At 38.6% G+C, this 25,671-nt stretch overlaps 1 protein-coding gene across 3 annotated transcripts; it reads right to left on the bottom strand.

The window, feature by feature from the left end:
* Nucleotides 1-1,029: 1,029 nt before the first annotated feature.
* LOC306832468 (speckle-type POZ protein-like A) lies at nt 1,030-18,743 on the bottom strand. 3 transcript variants are annotated; one of them, XM_079357172.1, is made up of 13 exons: nt 18,538-18,743; nt 17,393-17,466; nt 15,059-15,131; nt 11,107-11,213; nt 8,335-8,456; nt 7,023-7,174; nt 6,763-6,890; nt 5,509-5,686; nt 5,037-5,092; nt 4,767-4,889; nt 3,192-3,334; nt 3,038-3,091; nt 1,030-2,506 (listed from the first exon to the last, which is right to left on the bottom strand). In XM_079357172.1, the coding sequence occupies exons 4-13, from the start codon at nt 11,185-11,187 to the stop codon at nt 2,362-2,364; spliced, it is 1,182 nt and encodes a 393-aa protein (XP_079213298.1). In that variant the 5' UTR covers nt 11,188-11,213; nt 15,059-15,131; nt 17,393-17,466; nt 18,538-18,743; the 3' UTR covers nt 1,030-2,361. The 3 variants fall into 3 exon arrangements, with proteins under 3 accessions (XP_079213298.1, XP_079213297.1, XP_079213299.1); XM_079357171.1 differs by lacking the exon at nt 15,059-15,131 and having other exon boundaries at nt 11,107-11,210; XM_079357173.1 differs by lacking the exons at nt 15,059-15,131; nt 18,538-18,743 and adding an exon at nt 18,356-18,378 and having other exon boundaries at nt 11,107-11,210.
* Between the last annotated feature and the right edge of the window lie 6,928 nt (nt 18,744-25,671).

The following is a 25,671-nucleotide window of genomic DNA, read 5'->3' as shown; positions in this document are numbered from 1 at the left end:
GCGTCACGTCCCTAAGGTTTGCTGCTGCACATCACCAGATCATTGACAAACTGTGAGAAATGTTGAAACTTACCATGATTTTAAATGGAGAGGCTTCCCATTATAAAACAAAAAATTGACAATGATTCAGTGTTTTATACATTTTGATCTGAAACACATCACTTCACCCATCGGCCTTCGTCCATGAGGTTAAGTGACATTTCAGTTTAGCAGAATATATATATATTTTTTTTTTACATCAAATAGAAACATGTTTTTTCAATAACTTTTTTTTTTTTTTTTAATTAAATTGGAAATACTGAAATACTAGTTAAATCCAAACAAACCACAAGACATGTTACATATGTTACCTAACAAGGCCTTTTATCTAACTTATATACACATAGATAAAATATACTGTAGGTTCCTGACACAGTTCAGTGTCAAAATGCATTATGGGAAACATTGAAATACAGCCTTAATTTGTTATTTGAAAATCTAAAGCCGAAAATGTGTTTTAAAAAGCCAAGGCTGTATATATGGAGATCTGTGAGTACTTCCACTTTTTAAAATCTCAATGATTATTGACAGACTAATTTTGATGCTCTCAATACGTCTATTGGCATCTTTTTTTCCCCAAGCATGACAGTAAGTAGAGAGAAGGGAAAGACAAAGATAAGGACTTGCGGAGGCATCCTTAAGCATTGATGGTGTCAGGTACATTCATTGGATCTATGCTGAAAGAGGCAGACGGTGATCAGCAAGCCTCTGACGAAGACATTTTTGTAGCTGCAAAGACCAGTCCAGCGTACTTTGGTTAGAGCTCTTTCTGCGAGGGAAAATATCACGAGCTGGAGAAGGTTCAACATTTTACCATGCTAATGCAGTTCTCTTCTGCTCATAGTTGTGCTTTTGTCTTAAATAGCGTTATCTTTAGAAAAAAACTGGAGAAAAAAAGAAAACCACTTCACTGAAATCCATGTCAATTCACATGACCATTTAGAAGAAACAGTGTGGAAAATATCAATAAAACAAACATAGGCTGCTTCAGACAGCTGGAAAATGGTTTAATGGGTTAATGCAGGCATTCTTGCAGACAACAACTTCATTTTTTTTGCTTCAAACACGCTGAATGATAAGTAATATCATGTAAAAATGATTACTACTTCATTTTTAATTTACAAAATTCTCTGAAGTGTTGGTCACACCACACTACATACGAGACAGACTGAATAACATGACAACCCCCCAGTCAAACACGGAATAACATTGCCAGTGGAAGTGATGCTCAGCATCCTAAAAATATATCCAAGCATGTTAGAGGAATTTTGCACATACTCAATTCATTTAATTCTGCACAAATGTCAGATAATTGCAGAAAAAAAAGTTAAACACAAAAAATTTGTACTTGGACACTTTCAGTGACAATAACATGACCATGCATTAGTCTCTTCTCCACTTTTTGTTAACCACAATATATTGAGAATATATACTATTAGAAAGTTGGCAATACTAAGGACAGAGGTTCTCAAAATTGTATCTATAACGGTTCACAGACGTATGATCTGGAATATGTCATTCAAATGGGAGACTAAATACTTCCATATACTTCCAATGTTTTTTTTTTTAATATGTTAGGGTAAAAGTGTGGACACTTTCCTTCTTACATGTATTATAAGGATTGAAACTGGGTCTTTATAATGGCAGAATACAATTTTCCCCACAAATATGCAATAGAACAGACTCTCTTGCACACTGGTCTTCCACTGATAGTTCAACTGTCATTTACATAGAAATGGTGCCATCAATATGGGGCATACACATCTTTTAAAAAGTGTAAAGAACTGACCTTGCACTGAAAGTGTTCATGCTTTTAATGTCTAGTCACAAAATGGGCTAAACATTACAAATATATAATATTTCCCATTCAGTTAAACCTTTGTTATGTTCCTATAGAACTCCATATCAAAATGTCTATTCATGGGAACTAGTGCAACCTGGAGGTGGCCTGGTCTTTGTGACAAGGTAGGCACAGAGTAAAATAGACAAAGTACTCTAGAGCAGCTCCAGAGCAATGGCAGATATATTAAGGCCATTTTCAAAATATAGGAAAAAGACAGTAGCAGATAGCTTGACTTGCTACCCGGGCTGACCAGAATTCAGGGCAGGGCAGCAAAGCAAGCAAGCAACACCAATTTTACCAATTTTTTCCCAATCCACTGATGTCAGTCGTCCACTTGCCAGCCTCCCCACACTTGGCCAGAATGCCCCACTCTTTTTATTCAAGTGTGTTCAGTTTTGGTTGAAATAAGAGTGGTACCCACACTAGTCCTTCCTTTGTAAACCCATGCTTCACACCTCCAGTACATTTCTGGTGTACAGTCAGGACTGTTTTAGACGTTTTCTGGGAGGACCAAAGGGTGGGCATTGTGCTGAAGCCAGGGCACGGAAGGCCTCTGCTACCAAGTGAGGATGGGATTGGATCATTGACTTCCAGCCTGCGGTCTCCATTATGTCTGTAGCATGACTGTAAGCACAGTAAAAATGAGGTTACAGTCAGGACATGAGAATATGCACATTAAAAACCTATAAACACAAATGAGATTGTAATGACAAAGCAAAGAAGGGAAACTGGATTTTCCAGTTACAAAATAAATCTGAAAAGGGCCATTAGTGATTTCTGTCCATAGGTTAAAATTATCGTAGGATTAAAGCATTTACACATTTTGAAAATAAACGAAGTAAACAAAATAAGTTGAAATGTTGTCGACATAAAAAGTCGCTCCAAAACAACACTCCAAATCATCTGAGGGTAATCTTACAATAGTGACCACTCCCTTCCTTGTTTTAAATTCAACAAATATTTTGATTTTTTCCAGGGTTTATCCAGGTATGAGTCTATTAATAACTTGGATACAAAGATATGAAGCTTCAAACTCAAAGGCAAATAACCCTCTGTCTGCCTGGGCTAAAACAATGAATTCTAATGCATCTGGAAGGGGGAAGAGATAAGAGTGTGTTATTAATCTTGTGTCACACATATCAGCTAATTACATACTTGCTATTCCAGTTCTTTCCATCTTTACAGCCCAGCTGTCTCAGGACACTGCACCTATGGCAAGGAGATAAAAAGGTAAGCATTCAGGGCTGGTAAACAGAAATGGCAGCAGGAATTTATCACCAGAGGTTTTTTTTTTTCTCTCGATACTTGCCTGTTGATAAAATCTATGGCTTGTGCTTTGAGCTGCTCAGCACTGTGCAAGTCTGCTAGGATGAGGGTGTCTGCCACATTCTCCACTGAAAGGCTGTTGCACAGGGCCTCTTCACACATGACCTTTAAACGCTCCAGAGCGTACTGGGGTGGGGGTGGAAAACAAAACAAAGAAAAATACTGTGGTTACAACCTTGATGCAAAGTGGAGTCTATTTGGTTTTGAGATTTCGTGGAAACTATTCCGATGTGATGATATGAGGTTTAATGATCATCTCATTTTGGGGGGAAATTAATGCACCTGCAATATTTAAAAAATTGGAACAGTCCAATATCACACCAAATAAAAAGGATTAACCTAATGGTATTAGAAAATAAGTTTGCATTACTTTTAAGGACCAAAGACAATTAGAGTAATCATAAAATACATCACTTAAAATAATTTGTCAGTTGTGTAGTAGGTTTCTATATGACTAATGATGAACTATGTTTTCAATGTCCCCATGTAGAGTCTCCTGAATCAGGGGAGACGATTTTAAATCTTATTATTTGAAACCACTTAAACAAAAAGAGAGAGTAAACCATATTGTTGCAGACTTGAGGTCAGTGCATAAGGCACAACACTCCACTGCTTCACATTGAAATCATAAAAAAATAAGAGATGCATCTTACATGATGCCAGCCAGTTGTTTCCTTTAAAAGAAAAAAGGGGCCTACAAAGGTCACATTTAATGACAACCGATGGACCAGTAGCACCAGCGACGTCACTTTACGGACAAGTGTGACCAGAGTTTGTGTGCTTTCCTGGGTCTGAAGGACCCAGAAGCTCCTCTGTACCAAAACGTTGCTCTGCACTAAATGTAATATTAATGAATATGGGGTTGGATTTTCCTACACAGGCTCTACATATATATTGCTTCACAAATTTACATTTATAAAAGTAACTTTATCCAGGCAGCAAAATAATGCTACAAGACATGTATGGTAAAAGGACTTGAGGTTGTATAGCGCTCTTCTAGTCTTCTAACTACTCAAAGCACTTTTACACCTCAGGTCAAATCTACACATTCACACACTGAAGGCAGTGGTTGCTACTGTATGGGAAGAAATCTTCAGAAATAACCGATCCCATTCATACACACTCGGGGTTAAGTCTTGCCCAAGGCCACATGAGCTGTGGCTGCAGGAGCCGGGGATCAAACTTCCGCTTGACAGACGACGACTCTACCAACTGAGCCACAGCCGCCCCTAATTAACTAACTAGAGACCTAAGTTTTGTAACATCATATCAACTATACATGTCTATATGAGATTAGAGAACAGTCTGAAGATTTAGTTTTCAGTGTTTCAGTGACCGGACCTCTTGTTATCTAGAAATGATATCTCTTGCTTAACTTAAAGCCTAAAATTAAAATAATGAAAATAATAACACCATGTTAGATAATACCAACGATAAAACAGTTTCGCTTATAGAACTTATTGATGCACAGCTTCAAATTTCAAATGGAGATTGGCAAACTTTATAAACGAGGACTACACAATACTGAAATTTAAATTTCAATTATTTTGTTACTTACTTTATCTGCAGCTGCCAGCAAATTGTCTGCCATCTTCTCCAGGTTTGGGGCCTTCCCTGTATATATAAAGCCCATCATTTCCTTAAAGACGTCGGGGTCTACATCACTGATGTCAACACGGTTCTGAAAGGAAAAAAGAGATTTCCGTTTGATTTGATCAACCCAAACCCTTTTTTATACTGAGTAGAGAGTTTGGCACTGTGCCATGGAATAATGGTCCTATTGACAAAAAAACAATATGGCTGACAAGAAGAAGCAGACAATCCTTACCTTTTTACTCTCTTCCATTTCATGTTCAAACATTGCATTGAAAACTGGAGACCTTGCTGTTAAAAAAAAAAAAAAAAACACATTGAAAATGAGCATGTGAGCACATCAGAGACACAAAACATCATCACTGAACTATGACAGTACAGGTGCCACGGTGTCAGCTTTTTCCCTCTGACCCCTGCAGCTGCCACAGTCTAATGGAGACAAGCTGTGGAGGAGAGTCAGCCTATCAATCTCTTGGATCCTCAAGTCATCTGGGTCAAACAGGGCCAAGGAGAAGCAGTAGGGTGGGTAAGTGCCTACTGCAGTACATAGCAGCTAAAAATCAAGTCAAGGATTACAAAACCTTTACAGCCAAGGAGCTTCACTTTCAGTTAAAGACAAGATATAAAAATGTCTTGCTAGAACCATATTGCTGCTTTTCTCCTGGCTTTTGCTAGATAAACATGCTTTTGGGCCTCAATAGTCTTACCTGCAAGGATAGATTTGTGTGCTTTGAACTCCTGCCCTCCCACATAGAGGCTGCAGTCTGTGAAGCGCGAACACTCCCACAAGTTCCCCAAGTCATCTGACAGCTGACACTCTGGTACCTTCAGCATGTTCATGTTGGACTGGCCTGAAATGTTTACAGAGTCTTGGACCACGCTTACCTGGAAATACCAGAGAAAGAGACATGTTAAGTAGTCTTATCAAGGCTAAACCCTTCACACAAATTCAGACACACAAACTCAGAATGTTCAGTCTATTCAGTCGGGCTTTTATAACCTCATCAATGGTAAGTTGTATTTGGATCTCAATGCTCTTTAAACATTTTACTCATCTTTAACTCTTTATCTTTTATTATGTAATTACTTGTTTTACTCACGATTTTGAGTGCCTTTACCCTGACCTTTTTATATCTGAACTATTTAGCTTTTGCTATTTTGGATGATTATTATTATTATTATAACTAAATCTTTTTACTGTTTTAATTACATACATGTTTTTGCAGTTCATGTGCATTAATCTCTATTTCTAAATCCATACAGTTACTATGCATCGTCTTTTTTCCAATCATGGTTCAGCACTTTCATTTTCATCTGCTATATAAATATCAAGAAAGATTAAAATTAAATGTAATTGTTTTTTTGTGTCAAAATGGTATTTTGCCTGAAATTGAAAAATCTTCAGGGACTGTTTTCCAAAATATCCACAGTCTATTCGTGGTATTATTTTTCCAGTTTTTTCCAAACACTTTGTTGGTTTGTCGCGGTCAGCAACATTTTGGGGACAGTTATTCTTCATGAAATACGTAATTGTTCCAAACAAATCTGATCATTGTTAACAATGTCTGTTAGAGGAAGTATATCCCCTCCTTGGAGTTATTTATTTCATTTCAAACAAAGCCAACCAAACGTTAGTAGATAAAGTGGCAGTCTTGGACTTATCATGTCAACAATAAAGACACAAGATATAACGTATAATACTAAGTATATAATATTAAACTAATATTTTTTGGTATGCAAACTTCAATATACTCCAACACCATTGAACATACATACTGTAGATGGAAAGGAAAAAAAAGTTACAGGACCGTATTTCACCAACTGTTATGAAAAGAGACACCATGATGTCATTTTCACAACTTTCAGCGTTTGAACTTCATGGAAGTGATATTCCTAATTCCATTCTATTCATAGTTGCTCTGTATTTAGACACGTTAAGCTGAAGAAAGAAATGATATTACCTCACAGAACAGCGTGAGCTTATCATCGGGTAAGAGTCCATTGGCTTCATCAAGGAGGAAATCTCGCCTTATAAATTTCTTGAAGCCCCAGTCTTTGCCTTGGACAAATCTATATGCTCTTTGGCTTTCTGTAACACAAAAAAGTGTGAAGTTTTGACATTTCCTTCATATCTTTGCAAGTTAGAAAGAAAATAGGGTGAGGTGTCAAAGGAACACCAAATTTACACCCAAGTATAACTCAGTGTTGTGCGTGTACTCACCCATTGCTTTCGTCTCCTCTCTTTTCGCATTCAACAAAGAAAACTTGAACTTTGCTCTGACTTCACTTTTTGGACAACTAACAAGAAGTAAATACAATGACAAATAATCTTTGCTTTCGTCATCAAGTCCCTTTGGATTGACTCGCAGACACCTGGCAGGAGAAAAGATAACACTGAACATCAGCAAGTAAAGTACCGTAAATTCCGGACTATAAGCCGCTACTTTTTTCTCACACTTCGAGCACTGCGGCTTCTACTCCGGTGCGGCTAATGCATGGATTTTTTATGGGGGACAATGAGCTTCTGCCGCAAAAACATTTGACTTCGTCACGTCGGATCTTAATATCAGTCATTTTGCGCTTCATGCACGCACCCTCATGATGGAAAACACACGGAGAAATACATATGATGCAGCTTTCAAGTTAAAGGCGATCGAGCTGGCTGTCAAAGAAGCTAACAGAGCTGCTGCACGTTAAGATGACACTGACGGCGACAACAGAGACTGAGGAAGTGAGTAATGAAGTCATTCTGAGGCAGTGAATGGATGGACTTTTTCTTGTGAAATATATTACGGTCATCTTTTTCATCAGCCGTGTTACAGACACCGTCGGCTAGGCTTCGTATTGTAACGGTTCATGTTGTAAAGTCAGTAGTTGATAATGTGTTCATAATTCCGATTATGTGGAGAGTCAGTGAATGCACCAGCGAGAACGTGTTGAGTGGCTGTATGAGAGAACGCTGGGTGAGAGAGTTGGATTGTTACGGCAAGTTATGGTGTTGCTCTCTGCTGTAAACGGCGTGGTCACGGCCGACAGTGATCGCGTTATTAAAAGTTATTATTTGAACGCTCTCGTCGTCCTTTAACGTCCGTACGGACGCTAAAGTATTTGCGGATGTTACCGGTAGCCTACGTCTGTGTAAATAGCTCTTGTTATAGCGTGGACACCTGCGGCTTATAATCAAGTGCGGCTTATATATGTACAAATACATTTATTTACTTATTTTTAGCCGGTGCGGCTTATATCCAGGTGCGCTCAATAGTACGGAATTTACGGTAAACAAAATATTGTTACAGTCTTGTGATTCCCTTTTGCTAAGAGCCACTCTGTGTAGTTATCATTTATGTAAAGAATTCCTGTATTTATAAAAAATAAAATAAAGATTTTTTAATGGCTACCATGTCTGTATTTTGGGAAAATCAAAGGCATGAACTTTATGAGAGAAACTGAATAGAAAGATACATTCAAAAAGCAAATGCATGGTAGTTTGCTCAAATGTGATTATCCACAGAAGGTTTCGCTTGTGTACAAACCATTTCATCTTGTCGTTTGGGCCAGAGGAGAAAGTTGAGCTCTTTAGCACCTCCCCCATTTCTTCTCGGCAAAAGCTAAAATTGTTTATGGTCCACATGTAGGAAAACTTCACAACTTTGACCTGGGAACAAGAAGAAGAAACACGAGGATCGCTTTTTTCAATACAATGTTAAAATACAGTAAAGAAAACAGCCCCCCTAAATTACAGTAAAATGTACATTACATTGATACAATACAGAAAAACTTCATTTGATCTGACACAGGAAGGGAAAAAAATTATAACTGAGCTTCATTTAAGCGGGCCGCCAATTCAAATAACAGGTAGGAGAAACACGGATCATCGTGTACAATGAGAGAAAAAGAAATGTGAGTTTGGTGTGACTTTTACAGCTTATTCAAACATATGTTTGTTCACAGGTTTTATCCTGACTCAAAATGAGGCAATCGTGGTACCTTTCCTGCCTTTGTACATGAGCATACTGTATGTTAATTGTGTTATTGAAGAAGGGACACGTCTCATTAAAACCTAATTTGTAATTACAAATATTTTTTTTTTCTTGTCCTGCATGAATGAAATATATTAAATATTACATTCTAGCAGATTTAAAGCATTACCATGGAGTCTGGTGTTTAAAGTTTTATTCTCACCTTACAAAATGATAAATCAGCAAGGTTTTAACTCTATTCACTTTCTATATTTTTTACTGCAGTGAGATGGGTTTGTCTTCACTCCAAACATTTGCCTTTTTTTCATTATTTAAACCATTCCCAGGATTGGAAAACAGTTTTGAAAATGTTTAGCTTATTCCATGGCTTTGCATCTGTAAACGCGTGTTCTAAAGATCACAGGAGAACTACAAGGTGACATGTTACTTTTTCAACTGTGGTTGATTTGGTGACTGTTTTGACATAAATAAAGTGATATGGGGAATATATGATCAGGAGTCCCGCAGAATGTGTTTTATTTTGAAATTGAGCGGATACTGTGTCTTCCTATCAGGAACTATCGGCTCTTGCACTGCTGGCACGCTACGGAGAATCGGACCACAGAGCCCGCTGTGGAAATACAATTGACTAGAGTGGGAGCAAACGTAGAGCAGTTCAAAGCACATACTGGCAAACAGAATATGTGATGCAGCAGTATAATTGACTGCACGAAGATCATACTCTATGCTACATACTGTGCTGATGGACTGTGGTACATGGAGTGGGAAATGAATGTCAGTGTGATTCTATTTATTATCACAGTTTTCCTTCTATGACACTTCTTTAATACATAAGCACGTCAAACCTTTTTAATCACAAACAACAACGTTGTCCCCAAGACTGGACTATGTCAAATACTGAACAAACAATATTTATATTCATTTTACTGTGGCGACAGAGAAATAGAGACTGAGAGCATATGCTTACAAACAGAAGTGCAGACATAAAACTAAAACAGCCCATGACGTCACTTTATGCGACTCTCAGGTCCATCAGTGGCTGCGTTTACATGGACACAAATAATTGGAATGAAAGCCTGATCCGAATAAAAACGCTGTAAACATGTCAATCAGAACAGACTGAGCCGATCAGGCTCATTCCGAAAGAAATTTCATTCCGATCAAGAGGGGTGGTTTATGCCGATCCATTGCGGTTAAAAAGAGTCCACTTTGGAGCGATAGTTAGCGTCTTTCCCAGCGAGCAACAGTAACATCTCTGATATCAACAGATTCATTGTAAACTGCTCATTCATATGACATCAACGTTGTCGCGCTAGCATTAAAACTGAAGAAGAATAAAAGTGAACTCAGAACTAATACAGCTTGATTTTAAAGTAGCCTAATGTCGAAAAGTGGCAGCAACTCATTCACATTTAATGTATGTTTACAGTTGATCATTAATGTGAGTAGAATACTTAATTTAATGATCTAACCAATATGATCATGTTTAGACAGTCACAACCTTGAGAACATGAACTACATTATAACAAGTTAAAAAGTTAAACAACGCTGCTGGAAATGGTTCAAATGTCTGAAAGGTGCATATATTACAAAGTTCACATTATTTTTAAACTGCGAGGAAATATATCTTCCATTTCAGGGTGTAAAACAGAGCAGAGTATAACGTTTTTACGGCTCATTTGTGATGATTGTTTACAAACACGGGCCGAGATGTCACTTCTTCTGACGTTTCCAGCAGATATGACAGGTAGGACCAGTCTGCGCATGTCACAAGGGTTTTATTCTAGTTAAATACCAATGCATGAACACGCACGGCATAATATGATCATGTTATTTAGCGTCCATGTAGACAGTGAAATCGGAATGCCCAAGTGGAATAATTTCAATCAGATTGAAGAAATTCTGTACATGTAACTGCAGTCAGTGAAGTTTATGAAATCTGCTTCATTTAGGAGTCTCTAATAGTCACAGGCTGAAGGCGCGTTCAGAGGTCGGTGTTTAAAATTGAATGACTAAATCATTGATTTCATCCTTTTTTCATTCTTCCTTTTCTTTTGTTATTTCATAGCTGTTTTCTGGCACACTGGATTGATTACCATACAGCTCTTTCATTATATCGGCATATAGCTGTATTGTTTTTCAATTACAGCACCAGGTGAACTGGTCGTTTCTTTTTTTTCCTCCATGTAAACGGCTGTCAGACTTTGACAAATGCCGGTGGTATGAAATCAGGCAGAGGCAGCTGCCGCCAAGTTTGGAATGCAGCAAAAACACTGTTTCACTTTACTGTATACGATAATTGAATGGATACAGTGATAAGCTTACCTGTGTGTAACACCAGCTCTCTGCCACAGGTCCACTAGACATCTCCCCAGGAGGAGGAGGGGTGGGTACCCGGGACATCATTGGCTTTGGGGTACCACTTACTCCTGTCGTTAAAGCACAACTTGTTACAAGATATATAGTCACAATTGGTAACATTATTCAATCAGCAATTTTCACATACACATGAGGACGAAATTAGCCCCCCCATGAAAATTTCATTTTTTTTTAAGTATTTCCCAAATGCTATTAAATAGTAGAGCTGCAGCTATCGAATATTTTAGTAATCGAGTATTCTATCGAATATCCTGTCGATTAATCGAGTAATCGAATAAATCATACTTTTGCTTAATTAAGTTTTAACTCGTCTTGGGTTGTCCCTACAAACCTGCTTCTTTGCAGTTACCGTGGTAGCGCCTGCTTGTTACAGCCAACCACCTCTGCTCTACAACTGCTGACACTCACCATATTACTGACAGGGTCCCAAATAAACTTTTTGATTCACTGGTCAAGGCGGCAGGTAAATTAAAAATACAGGCCAAACATGTTTTAATGGCTGAAATAACAAATACTGTTTTGTGTAGCCTACACATCTGTTACAGTATTTAATTGAGAAAGCATTAAGTTCTGTTGAATCAATCACAGAATCAATCATGTCAGATCAGGAGATTGAGAAACTTTAAATATATATTTGATAAATTATTATTCCACAAACAAGTTCTGTCTTGATTTAGCTTTGAAGACATTAGAGATTTAATATAATCAGCCTGTTCATTATTAAAAGTGTATCTCTGTCTGCTCCTGCAGCGCGTGCATTCAGCACGCTCACAGACTACAGAGACCATAGACATACAGTATGTCTATGACAGAGACTGTGAGGACGTTACTATCGTTATGTTAGCTGCAAACACGGAGAGAGTGAACGGAGAAAGGCCGACCGTTTGACCGGATCACGTGTTCCCGACTGGGTCGTATTGATCACGGATCAACTGTGTGCTGGCTAAAAGTTAAAAGGGGCGCGCCTCGCTCGCATGTGCGCGCGCGTGTGCGTGTTGAAGTGTCTGTGTGTCAGAGAGGAGCAGGTAGCTGCAGCTACATTAAACGTGTTTTATACTCATACCAAAGTTTTGATGACGCAAAAAAAAAAAAAAAACTTAACGAAGCCTCGAGGCAGCGAAAATTCCTCGATGAATTTTTGTAATCGAGTTATTCGAGTTATTCGAGGAATCGTTTCAGCTCTATTAAATAGAGCAAAGAATTTTTAACACAGCCTTTTTAAACATCCTAGTTTTATTTTGGATGCTTACATTATTTCACTTTGCACACAGAAATGAAATTATGTCACAAAAACCAAAAACTACCTGGGCCCCCTTAAGAACTGACCTTTTAAATGAGCCATAGAACAAAACACTGTTGTGCAATGATGTGCATTAGCTTTGTAATGCTCAAAACTTGTAAAATCAAGTTAAAATTGAGTATTATCTCCCAATTTACACACAGTATAAAAAGGTAAGTTGGGTTTGAGCTGTCACTTGAGAAAGCATCATGGCAAAAACAAAAGAAATCAGTTTGGACCTGAGAAAAAGAATTGTTGATGCACACAAAGCAGAAGAAGGATATTCAAAGTCATCACAGCGATTCCAAGTGTCAAGAACTGGAGTGAGAGGCAGTGATTTAGGCAGAAATGGGAAAACAGGGGGTGCAAAAAAAAAAATACAGGGGGTGCAAATTTTTTTCAGTGTCACTCACGAAAGCGCGGCACGGCGGAGCGGAGGTTATGTGCTCCCTAACACACTGGTTTTGAAGAAAACTGAATAAGTCTCTAAATGGTGCATTCTGTTCAATAAGATGCATTGTTATACATTTTAGTTTTCACTTTTTAGTTTCACTTTTTTTTTTCTCATAATGTTGAGTTACTGTACAGCCCCTGCCCTGACACACCCCTTCATCATTTGACTCACTTGGTTCATGTTGTCTAACCCCTTTGTTGGCCCACTACTTCTATCTGCACTTTCTTTAAAAAACCAACAACAAACAAATAAATTCAGAATATTACATGTGTCATCCAGTAATAATAGATCCCTAGACCTTGATAAGTCAATCATCTGTCAGCATATTCGAATGTGGCGCTGACCCGAAAAGGTGGAGCTAAACCCTGCAGTCCGTTGATTGGTTGAAAAAATCGTCACTTCCCGTGTTACGTCGGTAAACAAAACTCTGCCGTGTTTAAAGCATTGACTGTAATACACAGCTGATTGTTTACGCGTGAATTTGTCCTCGCCGCTCACAGCCTTCTCTGAAACAAAGCTTGATTGAGTTCTTGTAATAAACAGTCACATGCCAATGACAAAGTGGATGAACTGCTGGATGTCTTCCAGCGTTGGTTTTGTTTATGTAACGTTTTTCTCCTTTGTTGAATTTATTAGTTAGCGGTTAGCTGTTAGCAGTTAGATGCTATCATATGACGCTATTTACATAGCGGCTACCGTCATCCGGCTGACACGCCGTCTACCAAATAGGGCACGGGTGGCTGTAGAAACGTAAACGGGATCGGGTTTAAGCTTTTCAGTACCGATATTCGGCAAACATATTCTTTGCCAGAATTAGAATGTAGCCTAATCAGATATTTAGCGCACCGTATAGAAACCCTTGTAGTAAGCACGTCAATTAAACGTAGATATTTGCATGGCCTAGGTCAAGCCGTGCAATAATTTCAAGGCCGTGTTTTTTTTAAATAGGCCGTGCAAAAAGCGGTTTCGCGGCAGGCTACCTAAATCTATGGTGAGAGGTATCCTCAAGAAATTCAAAGAGAGCAACACAGTACAGAACAAGCCTGGCAGAGGTAGGAAGCAAAAGATTTCAAAGACTCTGGAGAGGAAACTAGTGAGAGATGTGTCTAAAGACCCCAGAACAACTGCCAAGACACTAGTGAACGACTTAGCCAGGTCAGGAATTGTAGTCTCGAAGAAGACAGTCACTAGAGCTCTGCACAGGAATGGACTGCGAGGTTGCAGACCAAGAAAAACTCCACTTCTGCAGAAGAGACACCTTCAAGCCAGACTGAAGTATGCTAAGGACAACCTGGAGAAAGATTATGCATACTGGAAGCATGTCCTTTGGTCAGAGGAGACCAATCTAGAGCTCTTTGGCCATAGAGACATTGCCTATGTTTGGAGAAAGAAGGGAGAGGCGTATAACCCAAAGAACACCATCCCCACAGTGAAACACGGTGGTGGGAGTATTATGCTGTTGGGATGTTTCAGTGCGTCTGGAACTGGGAATCTCGTCAAAGTGGAAGGAATCATGAAGAAAGAAGGATATGCGAAGATTTTGAAAGAAAACCTCAAGCAGTCAGCAGCAAAACTGGGTCTGGGTCGTCGCTTTGTCTTCCAACACGACGACGACCCAAAGCATATGTCGCTCCTGGTGAAGAACTTCCTCCAGAAGACCAAAGTGAACATTATTGACTGGCCTGCACAAAGCCCTGACTTGAATCCCATTGAAAATCTGTGGGGTGAACTGAAGACCAAGGTCCATGCCAGAAGGCCATCAAATCTGGAGGAGCTTGAGAGATTTGCCAAAGAAGAATGGGCTGGGATTGCTCAGGAGACGTGTCAGAGACTTGTTGAAAACTACAGCAAACGACTGCAGGCTGTTATCCAGCAAAAAGGATACACAATTGACTATTAGCATCAGGGGGGCTAATAATTTTGACCCTGGTAGTTTTTGGTTTCTCTGAAATAATTTCATTTCTGTGTGCAAAGTAAAATAATGTAAGCGTCCAAATTAAAACTTGGATGTTTGAAAAACCTGTGTTAAAAATTCTTTGCTCTATTTATTAGCACTTGGGAAATACTTTAAAAATAATGACATTTTCATAGGGGGGCTAATAATTTCGTCCTCATGTGTATGCACTCATATGAAGTTTCTACAGAACTTTAGGAGGTTCCTCCTGATCTGATTGTTCACACATGCATCTCAATGCAGGAGACTATCCTGATTTAAAGGAAGAGAGGGCAGGGGGTCCCCTGAGAAAAGACATGACGTAAAAAAGAATACAGCAGAAATGGCAGTGTGCAACTGTATGAGGTTATAAACAGCATATCTGCCTCATATCAACACTTGTTGTACTTTGGCTGAATCAAAACAACAAAGAGCAGAAAAGAACGTACTGGTCAACAGAAAATATAATGCAGCAGTTTAATTATGTGCACAGAGATCATACAAACTGCACGCATACAATCAATGGTTGGGCACTAATCCAAAGGAATACATGTCACGAACCCCTTCCCTCGAGGTGAATTCCCAATGAAAATATCCTCGCTGTATTCTCACATCAGCTCATTCAGGGTTCATGTGAAAAAAATACGAGGGGGTTGGCATGAGAAAAACTTGACTACGTTTATACATACAGCTCATCGTGAAAAGTTAAATAGTTATAGAATAAAAATGTACATCACAATAATTGTAAAACACATTCCTTTTAGCATTATACTATACTTTAAATCTATCTAGCTAACATTAGCTTTATACAATATTGCATGCAATTTACAGTAGTTAAGTATTGTATGTCAAGTTTATTATGACGTTAGAGTTAATGGCATCTAAACAATAAAAAGGGGGTTCAGTAATGATTCTCTTAAGACTTGATGACACATTGAAAATAAAGTAGGAAAATGGGTACAAAGTGATAGCCATGTTGACAGTTAAGCCTAATTTATCCTTCTGTGTCAACAAGCTTACACACACAGAGGACAGCTTCGCAAAGCCCTTTGGAGAAGCCTACATGCGTGGCCTGATGTGCATCTCAAAACTGTGCAGAAGGAGCAACTCTTCAAGCCAGTATAATCAACTACTGCTCCATGTGTGTAAGCTCAAACTCCTAAATAATGTGCTTTTTCTTATCCATATACAAGGAGAGAATTTGGTGGAACTGGAAACCAACTATTTATAAAACACAGAAATCCAACTAGACTTTGTAGGCAGAGTAAGCATAAATCGCTCAGGGTGTAGCCCACAGCGGTATAGATTTAATGCAAAAGTGTAAACCAGGCTTAAGAAAGTCCCCACAATAGGCCAACATGCTTATGTGTCACCATGTAACACTATTGAGCAACTACAATCAGATTCACAATCAGCGGTATTGGCCAGGTAAGCTTAATACACACACAAAGAATTTCAATTTGGTGACCTGTGCTCTCTATTTACAAGAGTATAACACTAAACTTCACCGGAAAACACAAACGAAGCAAAGAACAATATGTACCACACTAAATGAGACAATAGTGTTGGAGAGAGTAGTGGGGCAAAATGCTGAAATAAACACAACAAGAGAATATGTAATTATGTAGTTAAGAGGTAAAATACATGAGGTGAAACGTTTCTGTAGTTTTAACATTAAGCAGTGTACATTGATTGATATCCGATAAGGGCAATAAAAATACAATAGGGAGGTGAATTTGGAAGTTCTTTAACAGCACTGAGACACCTCTTCATGCAGTCTTAACAGCACTAAACTATTCCAGTACAAACATTCTCATTGCATTTCACCAAGCAGATAAAGTGCTTAAGACTGTAGGCAAATATTCATATGGAACTCATAATGAGCATGTTGCTGAATATAGCAGTATTTGAAGGTGCTATTTATTCCCTCCTCACTTCACAATCAGGGTACGCATCTTTTTTGAAAGTTTTTAGCAATATAAAACTTACTTTATTTCTAAATGGAAATTTACATTGTCGCCTCTGAGCCCGTCTTCTGTTTCAACAAGCCATCTCCAAACATTGTTTTGCTAGGACTGATGATTGAATGTTCATAAACCTGATTATCGGTCAAGAAGAGCCCCTTAGACATCCTACAATTTTTCATTTAAATCTCAGCATTTCGTATTTTTTGCTATATCATTGTATATAAAAGTAGTGCAGGAGCAAATACATGGCAGGCTTTTAACTTCATAAAAAGGTTATTTTTTTCAATGCTGAATTTCCCCCTGAGGATTAATAAAGTATTTTGCTTTCTGATTTGCAGAGGTATTTGTTTCCAAGTGCTCACATTTGATTTGAACAGTTTGTTTTCAATCCTGATACCCATCAAAGAGCGCACATATCAAACAGTGCTGTGTCGGATTTGAATAGGAATTGCACACTTTGCTTGGCTCACTCAGGCCTGAATGCAGTGGACCAGGACCAGAAAGGGCTTGAGTTTTTAGCCCTTTTAAAAAACTGACACCTGGAGCTCTAAAAGATCAATGCTAAACCTGAATCACAAGCAAGAAAATACTTTCATTACCTCTTGAATGTTTGACAGAACAATGATGCAGTTTTCTAAGTTATCACAGCATGACCCCATCTTCATGTCCCATCCTACAGAAAAAAAAGAAAGACATAAGGATTGAACATTTTTCTGATCAAATCTGAAAGTAAAACATTACAATTCTCGCAATAAACTTAATCAGTAACATTTTTCTCTAGAAAGGTAAGAAAAGTAATTTCAGTGTTAGCTAACACTGGTGGTGTAGGCCTATAATCCGGAGTCATATTAAACAAACTCATCTTATTATGCATGTCGTAGAATCTGTAACGTATTGGTCGGCCTATTAATGATTTCACCAGCAACTTTGTCTGGCTAACACATTAGATGAGACATGTTAGCTTGCCACATATTCATCAGGAATTATGCATTATATGTCGGCTTACTGCTGGTTTGAAGTAGACGAAAGTTAAAAGTGAAACAACTTTAGCTTCATTTAGCCTGTATGCTATTCTAGGTTTGAGCGTGTGATTCAGCTTCCTTTCACGCTGATAAAAACACCAAATCACCAACAATCAACTGCTTAATGTTAGCGTTAGTTGAAACGAGCTAATGTGATGTACTTTTAATTTCAAAACTATCAACAATCTCGCAGTGCGACTTTACTTCAAAAGTACTCTTCGTTATTTGAAATGCAAGATATTTGAACCAAGGACAGATATTTAAAACAAGATCAACTAGATTGCGCTAATCTTTCCATTTTAATTTCAATACGTATTTAGCTTACTCAAGCTAACATTTGTTCTCACGAGCCACAATAATGACAACTTCAGGGCTTAGACCGCAAATGAAGCTAACACATATCAGCTAGCATTTACATGGTGCCAAATCAGTTTACATGATACGTAAACACGTTTATTTGAAAGATTTACGTTCCTCGTCCAAACTACCTAAGGATATTAAACGTTAAAGATATAACGTGGTGTATCAAACCTGCATTACCCAGTGTAAAACAAAGGGCCTTCGCTGTTCCCTGTGACAAGATGCTAACAAAGCTAGCAATAATGCTCACGTTTGGTACGTTCAGCTAGTGGGAAGACAACAGCGGCTAACTAGCATCTACTAAGGCTAATCTCAACACTGACAGCTCACAAAAAGTTTGAAAAGATATGGTGACGGCGTACCTTTCAATTTCATTCTTCCATATATATCGAATAACGCATAAAGCTTTGTGCCAAAGTCGCTCCTGTCACCCTCTGTTACTCTGAACTCGTTTCCACACAATCTCTTTCCCAGGTTTCTTTGTTTAATATTTATCGCTGCTAGCTTACATCTGTCTAGCAAGCTGGTAGCTTAACAGGCTAAAAAATATATCAAATGCGCATGCGTGAAATTTGGACAACATCCAGCTTCGCCTCATTTCAAATAAAATATATCAAATAAAATCGTGCTGCAACAGCTACGAGTTATACTTAATTATAATAATCTTAAAAAGTACCCTTATATTTAATAAACTGCGTAATTCAAGTGGCTTGTGGTTTGACTTGTGGATGGTACTTTTATTTATTTGAATTATTTGTATTCAAACATTAGCCTACCTAAATATACCTTTCACATAATTATTGGTCCCACGCCTATATTCACTGAAGAATTGCTTTTTTAGGCATAGATATCCACAATGACTTGCAATATATGTGGTGGTTTGCTTTATTGGACACAAAGCAGTTTTTCCATGATGTACTTAAATCATAAAGGATCTCTGACATTCTTGTGTTTAATATGGCTACTGCAGTCTATATTCAAAACATTGGAGAGTGCATATCTACAGTGGCCGGTAGGGGCAAACGCTCGGCATAACTGCAAAAATTCGGTGAGACGCACAGAATATTCAGAAACACTGCACATTCAAAAGCAAATGCAAACTCCCAACACAAATGCAAAAACAAAAACGCCCTGAACAGACTTGCTGCAAACAGGCAAAACAATTGCATAAACATCAAACACACTACATCAAAAGAAACAAAACTTAAGTCAAAAACACATATATAGAAAACAACAGCAAAGAAGCAACAACAGGCTGCAGGTTCACCAAAAATGGAAGTGCTCCAGGCCTGTAGGGGCGCAATGTGGATGTTTATTTATGGGAGAAAGTAAGAGAGAGCTAGGTACAGAACGTTTATTTTAGATGAAGTTAGTGCGTTAAAAGACATAACATCAATAAACTTGGAGATTGAAGTGTTCCAACCAGGATTTTGATGTCAGTCACTTTAACACAATCAAACAATGACACTTCACCCATAGAGAGCCTGCTGCATCAGGCCTAACAAATCCAGAGGCAGGGGCAGTCCCGTAGCCTACTCAAGCCAGGCAACAGTGCTGGTAGCCGGACAGCCAAAGCCACGATAAACCAGAGCTGATTCTGAAAGTTTATTTGTTTTTTGTAAAATGTTATGAAGTCGTTTTTGTGGACAATAGACAGTGGGGCATAGCCCCGGAGAAACTCCGGGGCTATGCTAGGCTCCAGCAAAAAGTCCCAAACACACTACAGTTCTGATTAATGTCATCACTGGTACACACTATACAGGGATGAATTTTTTTAAACGACTCTATTTTGAATTTGGAAATGATCCATGTTATTCATAATTACAAGAAAAAGAAGATTTACTTTGTTTATTCCCGAAGGAAAATTAGGTGTTTACACTCAGAGTGAGGAAGTGCTCCTGAGCTGGTTGGGGGGGTGGGGGGGTGGGGGTGTTAAGTGTCTTGCCCAAGGACATGTCCGCCGGAGCTGGGGATCGAACCCTCCACCTTCCCATTGAGAGAGGACAACTCTACCAACAGCTCCCCCAATTAGGCATGGAGATGACATGACTGACAGATGTGGCGCTATATCCACCTCAGCTCCACCTGGCCTGTCGTTAGGTTGACTTGAAGTTATGGTGAAACAGCATGTCCATCATGGCAGCTGCTGCAGATGAGCCTCCAGAACCCTCTGCCGTAACAGATGGCTGACGTCACTCAGGGTTCGGCCATTAATGTTCACAGTCTTTGGCACCTGCCTTGGCTGTTATGTATTTGTGGTAAAACACCTGAAGAATTACTGGACAGAGGATTACATTGTATCTTTCTTTACTGTTGGCGCACATTCCTCTCAACACATTCTTTCAGAACACAACAGTGGCAAATCAGATTTTAAGGGGGGCCCATGCCCCCCCTGACCCCCGTATGTCACAGAAACGGAAGGTTCCATGTTTAGTCAGCTCTGCATCTTAAAGCCTATTTGCATTCCAATCCATCTCCATTTTTTAAAAGAATCCTCAATATTTATTGCATTTTTACCACGTCTCTGTTCATGGAGCTTTATAGAAAAATAATAGTTTTGTCTAAATGAAAACAAACCATTCTGCATTGAAATCGAAACTTAGGAGGACACATTGGCCACTGAATTGTTGACATAGAAATCAACACTTTAACAGCATGTTTCCTTAATGTCTGAAGATAAAATTAGCTAGTGTTATGATTTCTTATATGTTGAACCTTACATCCATTACCATCCATTATTATTTTAACAAAGTTCCAAGACGGTGAGTGAAGCCAAAATATTTAGAGCTTTCTCTGCTGACTGACTGCCGTAGGCCATAAACCCCAGCTCCTTCATCTTAACAGATGGAGCAAGGGGAAAACTTCAAAACTAACTTTTCTCAGACAATATTTATGTCATCACAGGTATTTCATATCATTCTGGCTAACAGTAGAATGGCCATAATGACACTGTATCGATGAAAAGTGAAATAACATGCTAATCACCTGTGAACACAACATAATGCTGCGTCAAAAACAGACAACACTTTCAGCCAAAATCAATGGCATTACCATAGTAACAAGAATAAAGTCACAATACAGTCAGGGAAACATTCTATAAAACCCAAGAAACAGATTTTAACATTTCAGCCAAACTGTTGCGTAAATATGATGTATCAAAGAATATGAAAACAATATTGTCCTCACTTACTTAAAATGCAGAGGGAATTGACTTGAAATTCTAAAGGCAAATTGTTTTTTGTTTTTTTTACCTGGAGACAGAAAGGGTGAAATCTGATCTCCTAGTAGTTCAAACTGTCACATCCCAGGGTTAAGTGTTCTGTTTTATATCTGTTTACCTTCATGTTTCATGTCTCATGTTTGTGTTTTACTTTGATACTTACCCTGTGTCTCGTTTCAGGTCTGTTGGCTGCATGCCCTTACCCCAGTGTTTCCCACTCTGCTGATTACCTGATGTGTCTCACGTGTCTTGTTAACTCCACCCCCCTTTCAGTATATAGTGTCTGTGTTTCCCTCATTCTTTGCCAATTGGTATTGCCTTTGACTTTCATTCCAGCACTATATTCTTCTTGTTAAAATTATCTGACCAGTTTCTGTTTTTTGACCTGCCTTTTGCCTGACCCTTTTTTGGATACCTTTGCCTGTCTTTTTGGATTACTGTGTACCGACCTGTTTTTTGGAATGAATGGACTTACCAGCTGCTTCCGAGTGTTAAAGTTGTGCATTTGGGTTCCTTGTTCATGGTTCAGAGTGACACAAACAAGCTACATTGGACGCAGCAAACTAAGGGAGAGAGCAGTTATGAAACAAAGATAAACTATTGTTAACATTTGTGATAAAACATATTATACTGAAAATAAAAATGGTTAAATTTCTAAAAATATGGCCAACAGAGAAACCCTTGCTGGCCTTGATGACCCACCACTGAAAAAACATTTGCACCTCGGGTGGCTGTTTGTGAAAATTTGAACTACACTGTATGTCAAATGTTTCACGTTTCCAGGGAGTTGATGCATAAAAGAGCAGATTCAATTTTATGATTGATAGATCTGTTGACATATGCTGCTCCTCACGGATTTTACCAGATAAGCAGAGTTGAGGAAGAAAAAGGAAATAGAAAGATACACTGCTCAAAAAAATAAAGGGAACGCTAAAACAACACATCCTAGATCTGAACGAGTGAAGTATTCTTATTAAATACTTTGTTCTTTACATAGTTGAATGTGCTGACAACAAAATCACACAATTTATTAACCAATGGAGGTATAGATTTGGAGTAACACTCAAAATAAAAGTGGAAAAACACACTACAGGCATATCCAACTTTGATGTATTGTCCTGCAAATAAGTCAAAATGAGGCTCAGTAGTGTGTGTGACCTCCACGTGCCTGTATGACCTCCCTACAACGTCTGGGCATGCTCCTGATGATGTGGTGGATGGTCTCCTGAGGGACCTCCTCCCAGACCTGAACTAAAGCATCTGCCAACTCCTGGACAGTCTGTGGTGCATTGTGGCGTTGGTGGATGGAGCGAGACATGATGTCCCAGATGTGCTCAATTGGATTCAGGTCTGGGGAACGGGTGGGCCAGTCCATAGCATCAATGCCTTCATCTTGCAGGAACTGCTGACACACTCCAGCTGCATAAGGTCTAGCATTGTCTTACATTAGGAGGAACCCAGGGCCAACCACACTAACATATGGTCTCACAAGGGGTCTAAGGATCTCATCTCTCCCAAAGAAATGCCACCCCACACCATTACTGACCCACCGCCACAGCGGTCATTCTGGAGGATGTTGCAGGCAGCAGAATGTTCTCCACGGCATCTCCAGACTCTGTCATGTCTGTCACATGTGCTCAGTGAACTTGCTTTCATCTGTGAAGAGAACAGGGCACCTGTGGCCATTTTGCCAATCTTGGTGTTCTCCGGCAAATGGCAAACATTTTGCACGGTGTTGGGCTGGAAGCCCAACCCCCACCTGGACGTCGGGCCCTCATACCACCCTCATGGAGTCTGTTTCTGACCATTTGAGCAGACACATGATTGTATAAAAATTGATCTTGTTTTTTGTGGAAAAGAGCTGATTTCAATATGGAGCACTGATAGCTTAATTGTCACATGACTATTTACATTTCATGCAAGGGCGTAGTCCATAGGGCCATAGTTGTCTATCTTCAGTGTTTTGATGTAACAAGACAGATCAAACTCTGTCACAAAGCAGCTAGGGTACACAATTCTCTCAAACAATACTCCACAATGGCTCATTTTAAGCTGGATAAATCATTTATTTGCTGCTGGATGGACACTGTTCTGCAGATTAAAGGATAATAGGCTTCTTGGAACCAGCAAGTCTACATTAATAAACGAATTACAGTAAAGTCTGTGAATTTTTAAACTGTTTAGTCGCAACAAAAACCAAAAGGCCTGTAAACCAGGTTGGGATTGGTAAATGTATTGTAAACACAGCAGCAAAATGTCACATTTTGAAACTGCAGCCACACATCAAAAATCTTTAATATCACAGTGATGATACACAGCTATCTTGAAGAAGAAGGGATGGATTATAAGATCACAGTTGCAGATATTCAGGTATACTTATCAGGAACTTAAATCAGTTTAATTTAAGGTCAGAGAAAAAAAGGTTCCTTCTATGTGTCTAAAAACAAGATAGAACAACAATTCAGAAAAAGGTAGGCTCCAGAATGATCATTTAATTTTATTTATTAAAAGATAAAAGGCTAACAATGAATAATTTGGTGAGGAGCAGGTTCAAGCACCTGTGGAATTGTATCTTTAAAAATACTTCAATCAGTTTTAGATAACTGCTGCATGTTTTGCTTTGAAATGAACAGCACTGAATGCCTGGTGTGACTCCATCCTGTTTGAGAAGGTCCGTGAGTATGGATACTGTAGCCCACTGCATGAATATCTCCCAACAATGGCTGAGGCAGTCTCTAGTTTCTCATTAAGGGGATCTCAGAAAACCACTAATATAAGCCCTGACAAGTATTCAATGCCTTAAATGATGATGACTGATATAGACAGAACTCATGAACACAAAGACGAGGGCTACACTCTTAAAACAAGGCTCAGTGACCTTAATAGAACATGGCGGTAGAGATGCTGAGGAACATATTAAGAATGACATCAGTAACACACTTTCGGCGCATGGATATGATGTCAAGAAACTGAACAAAGGAAAGGTATAAAACCCCAAAAGAGTCCAATTTATTCAGAAATGATTACATCTATGTAATTAAATATATGGTAATGGCCAAATGTAAAAGCAAATTTATAGTTTATAGTAGACGGTGGATTGATCAAATTGTCAGTAGTCTTAAAGACAGAGATTTTTTTTTACTGTACTACATCAAAGTCATGTAAAATTAAAATCTAATGCAAAGCACATCTTGAATAACTCAAATTTGTTCTAATAAAACCCTTGCCGTTGAGGAAATGGGTCTATGTGACTGCTTTATCTGTGAATAATAGTTAGATTTTAAAGTGATTTTAAAGAAGCCCTTCATGTTTTGGTACATGTGTTCATTAAAGAAGAAATAATACACCACAACAATGACATATGCACTGAAACAAAGCATCATTTGATCTTTTATTTGTCTATGGTCCTGAAGCATGATTACTGATTTTAATCTCAACTACTTCAACTGCAAATCATTCTTTAGGCTGTCATTGGCATTGTCTACTGTATCACCTTTATCCCTTGCCAAACTAATCGGTGGTTGGCAGAAAATCCCTGTGACATTTAGTGTGTGTTCTGTCACATTTTAGTCTGTTTCGCAATTTTGTACTGTTCACGTAAATAACAACTTCATGCTTGTTCTTGCTTGTGTTACTATTATTTAGTAACAGAAGCATCTAGAGAAGAATTGCTGGAAGTCATAGCATAGTAATTTGAGAGATGCTATTCCATAGTTTCATTTGATACTGTTGCACTGGTGTTTTCACAATTCTTCAACATCAGTGTTAACTCAATGTCTGTTCTGATATTGTGGTTATATCTCCTATATTTTAAGGGAAAAATTAGGTTATCTTTTGATGCAAAAAAGTACATAGTCAAGCTGTCACCAGTGTCTTGCAAAACAGACAATTTCACACAAAACGCACAATTTCACGCACAAGCTTTCAATAAAGCAACGCCATACTGATGACAATTTAGTGGTTGCAAGATTTGACATACTGAATTTATTAACAGTTTACTTCTTCAGATCCAAAACCTTAACTTTCTCAATCTGTAAATGTGAAACAGGAGTCCTTTCTTGTTACTCCAAGGACTGTCCTTTATCAGAAGTTTGAAATATGTAATGTTTCCATACAATAACCCTCTCAATGTCCATATTTACAATGCAGCTTGAGTGAGCTTGAGCAATGGACCAGGAGTCCAATGCAATCATCAAAAGCTTCAAAACCCTTTTATCTTATGTGCCAGATCCTCCATCTAATAAAAATGATTTTGCTTCTATAGTTGGTGAGTTTC

Source organism: Symphodus melops, assembly GCF_947650265.1.
Source record: "Symphodus melops genome assembly, chromosome: 12".
Lineage (NCBI taxonomy): Eukaryota > Metazoa > Chordata > Actinopteri > Labriformes > Labridae > Symphodus > Symphodus melops.
Note: the sequence above shows the minus strand (reverse complement) of the source record. Positions and strands in the feature narration are given on the sequence as shown.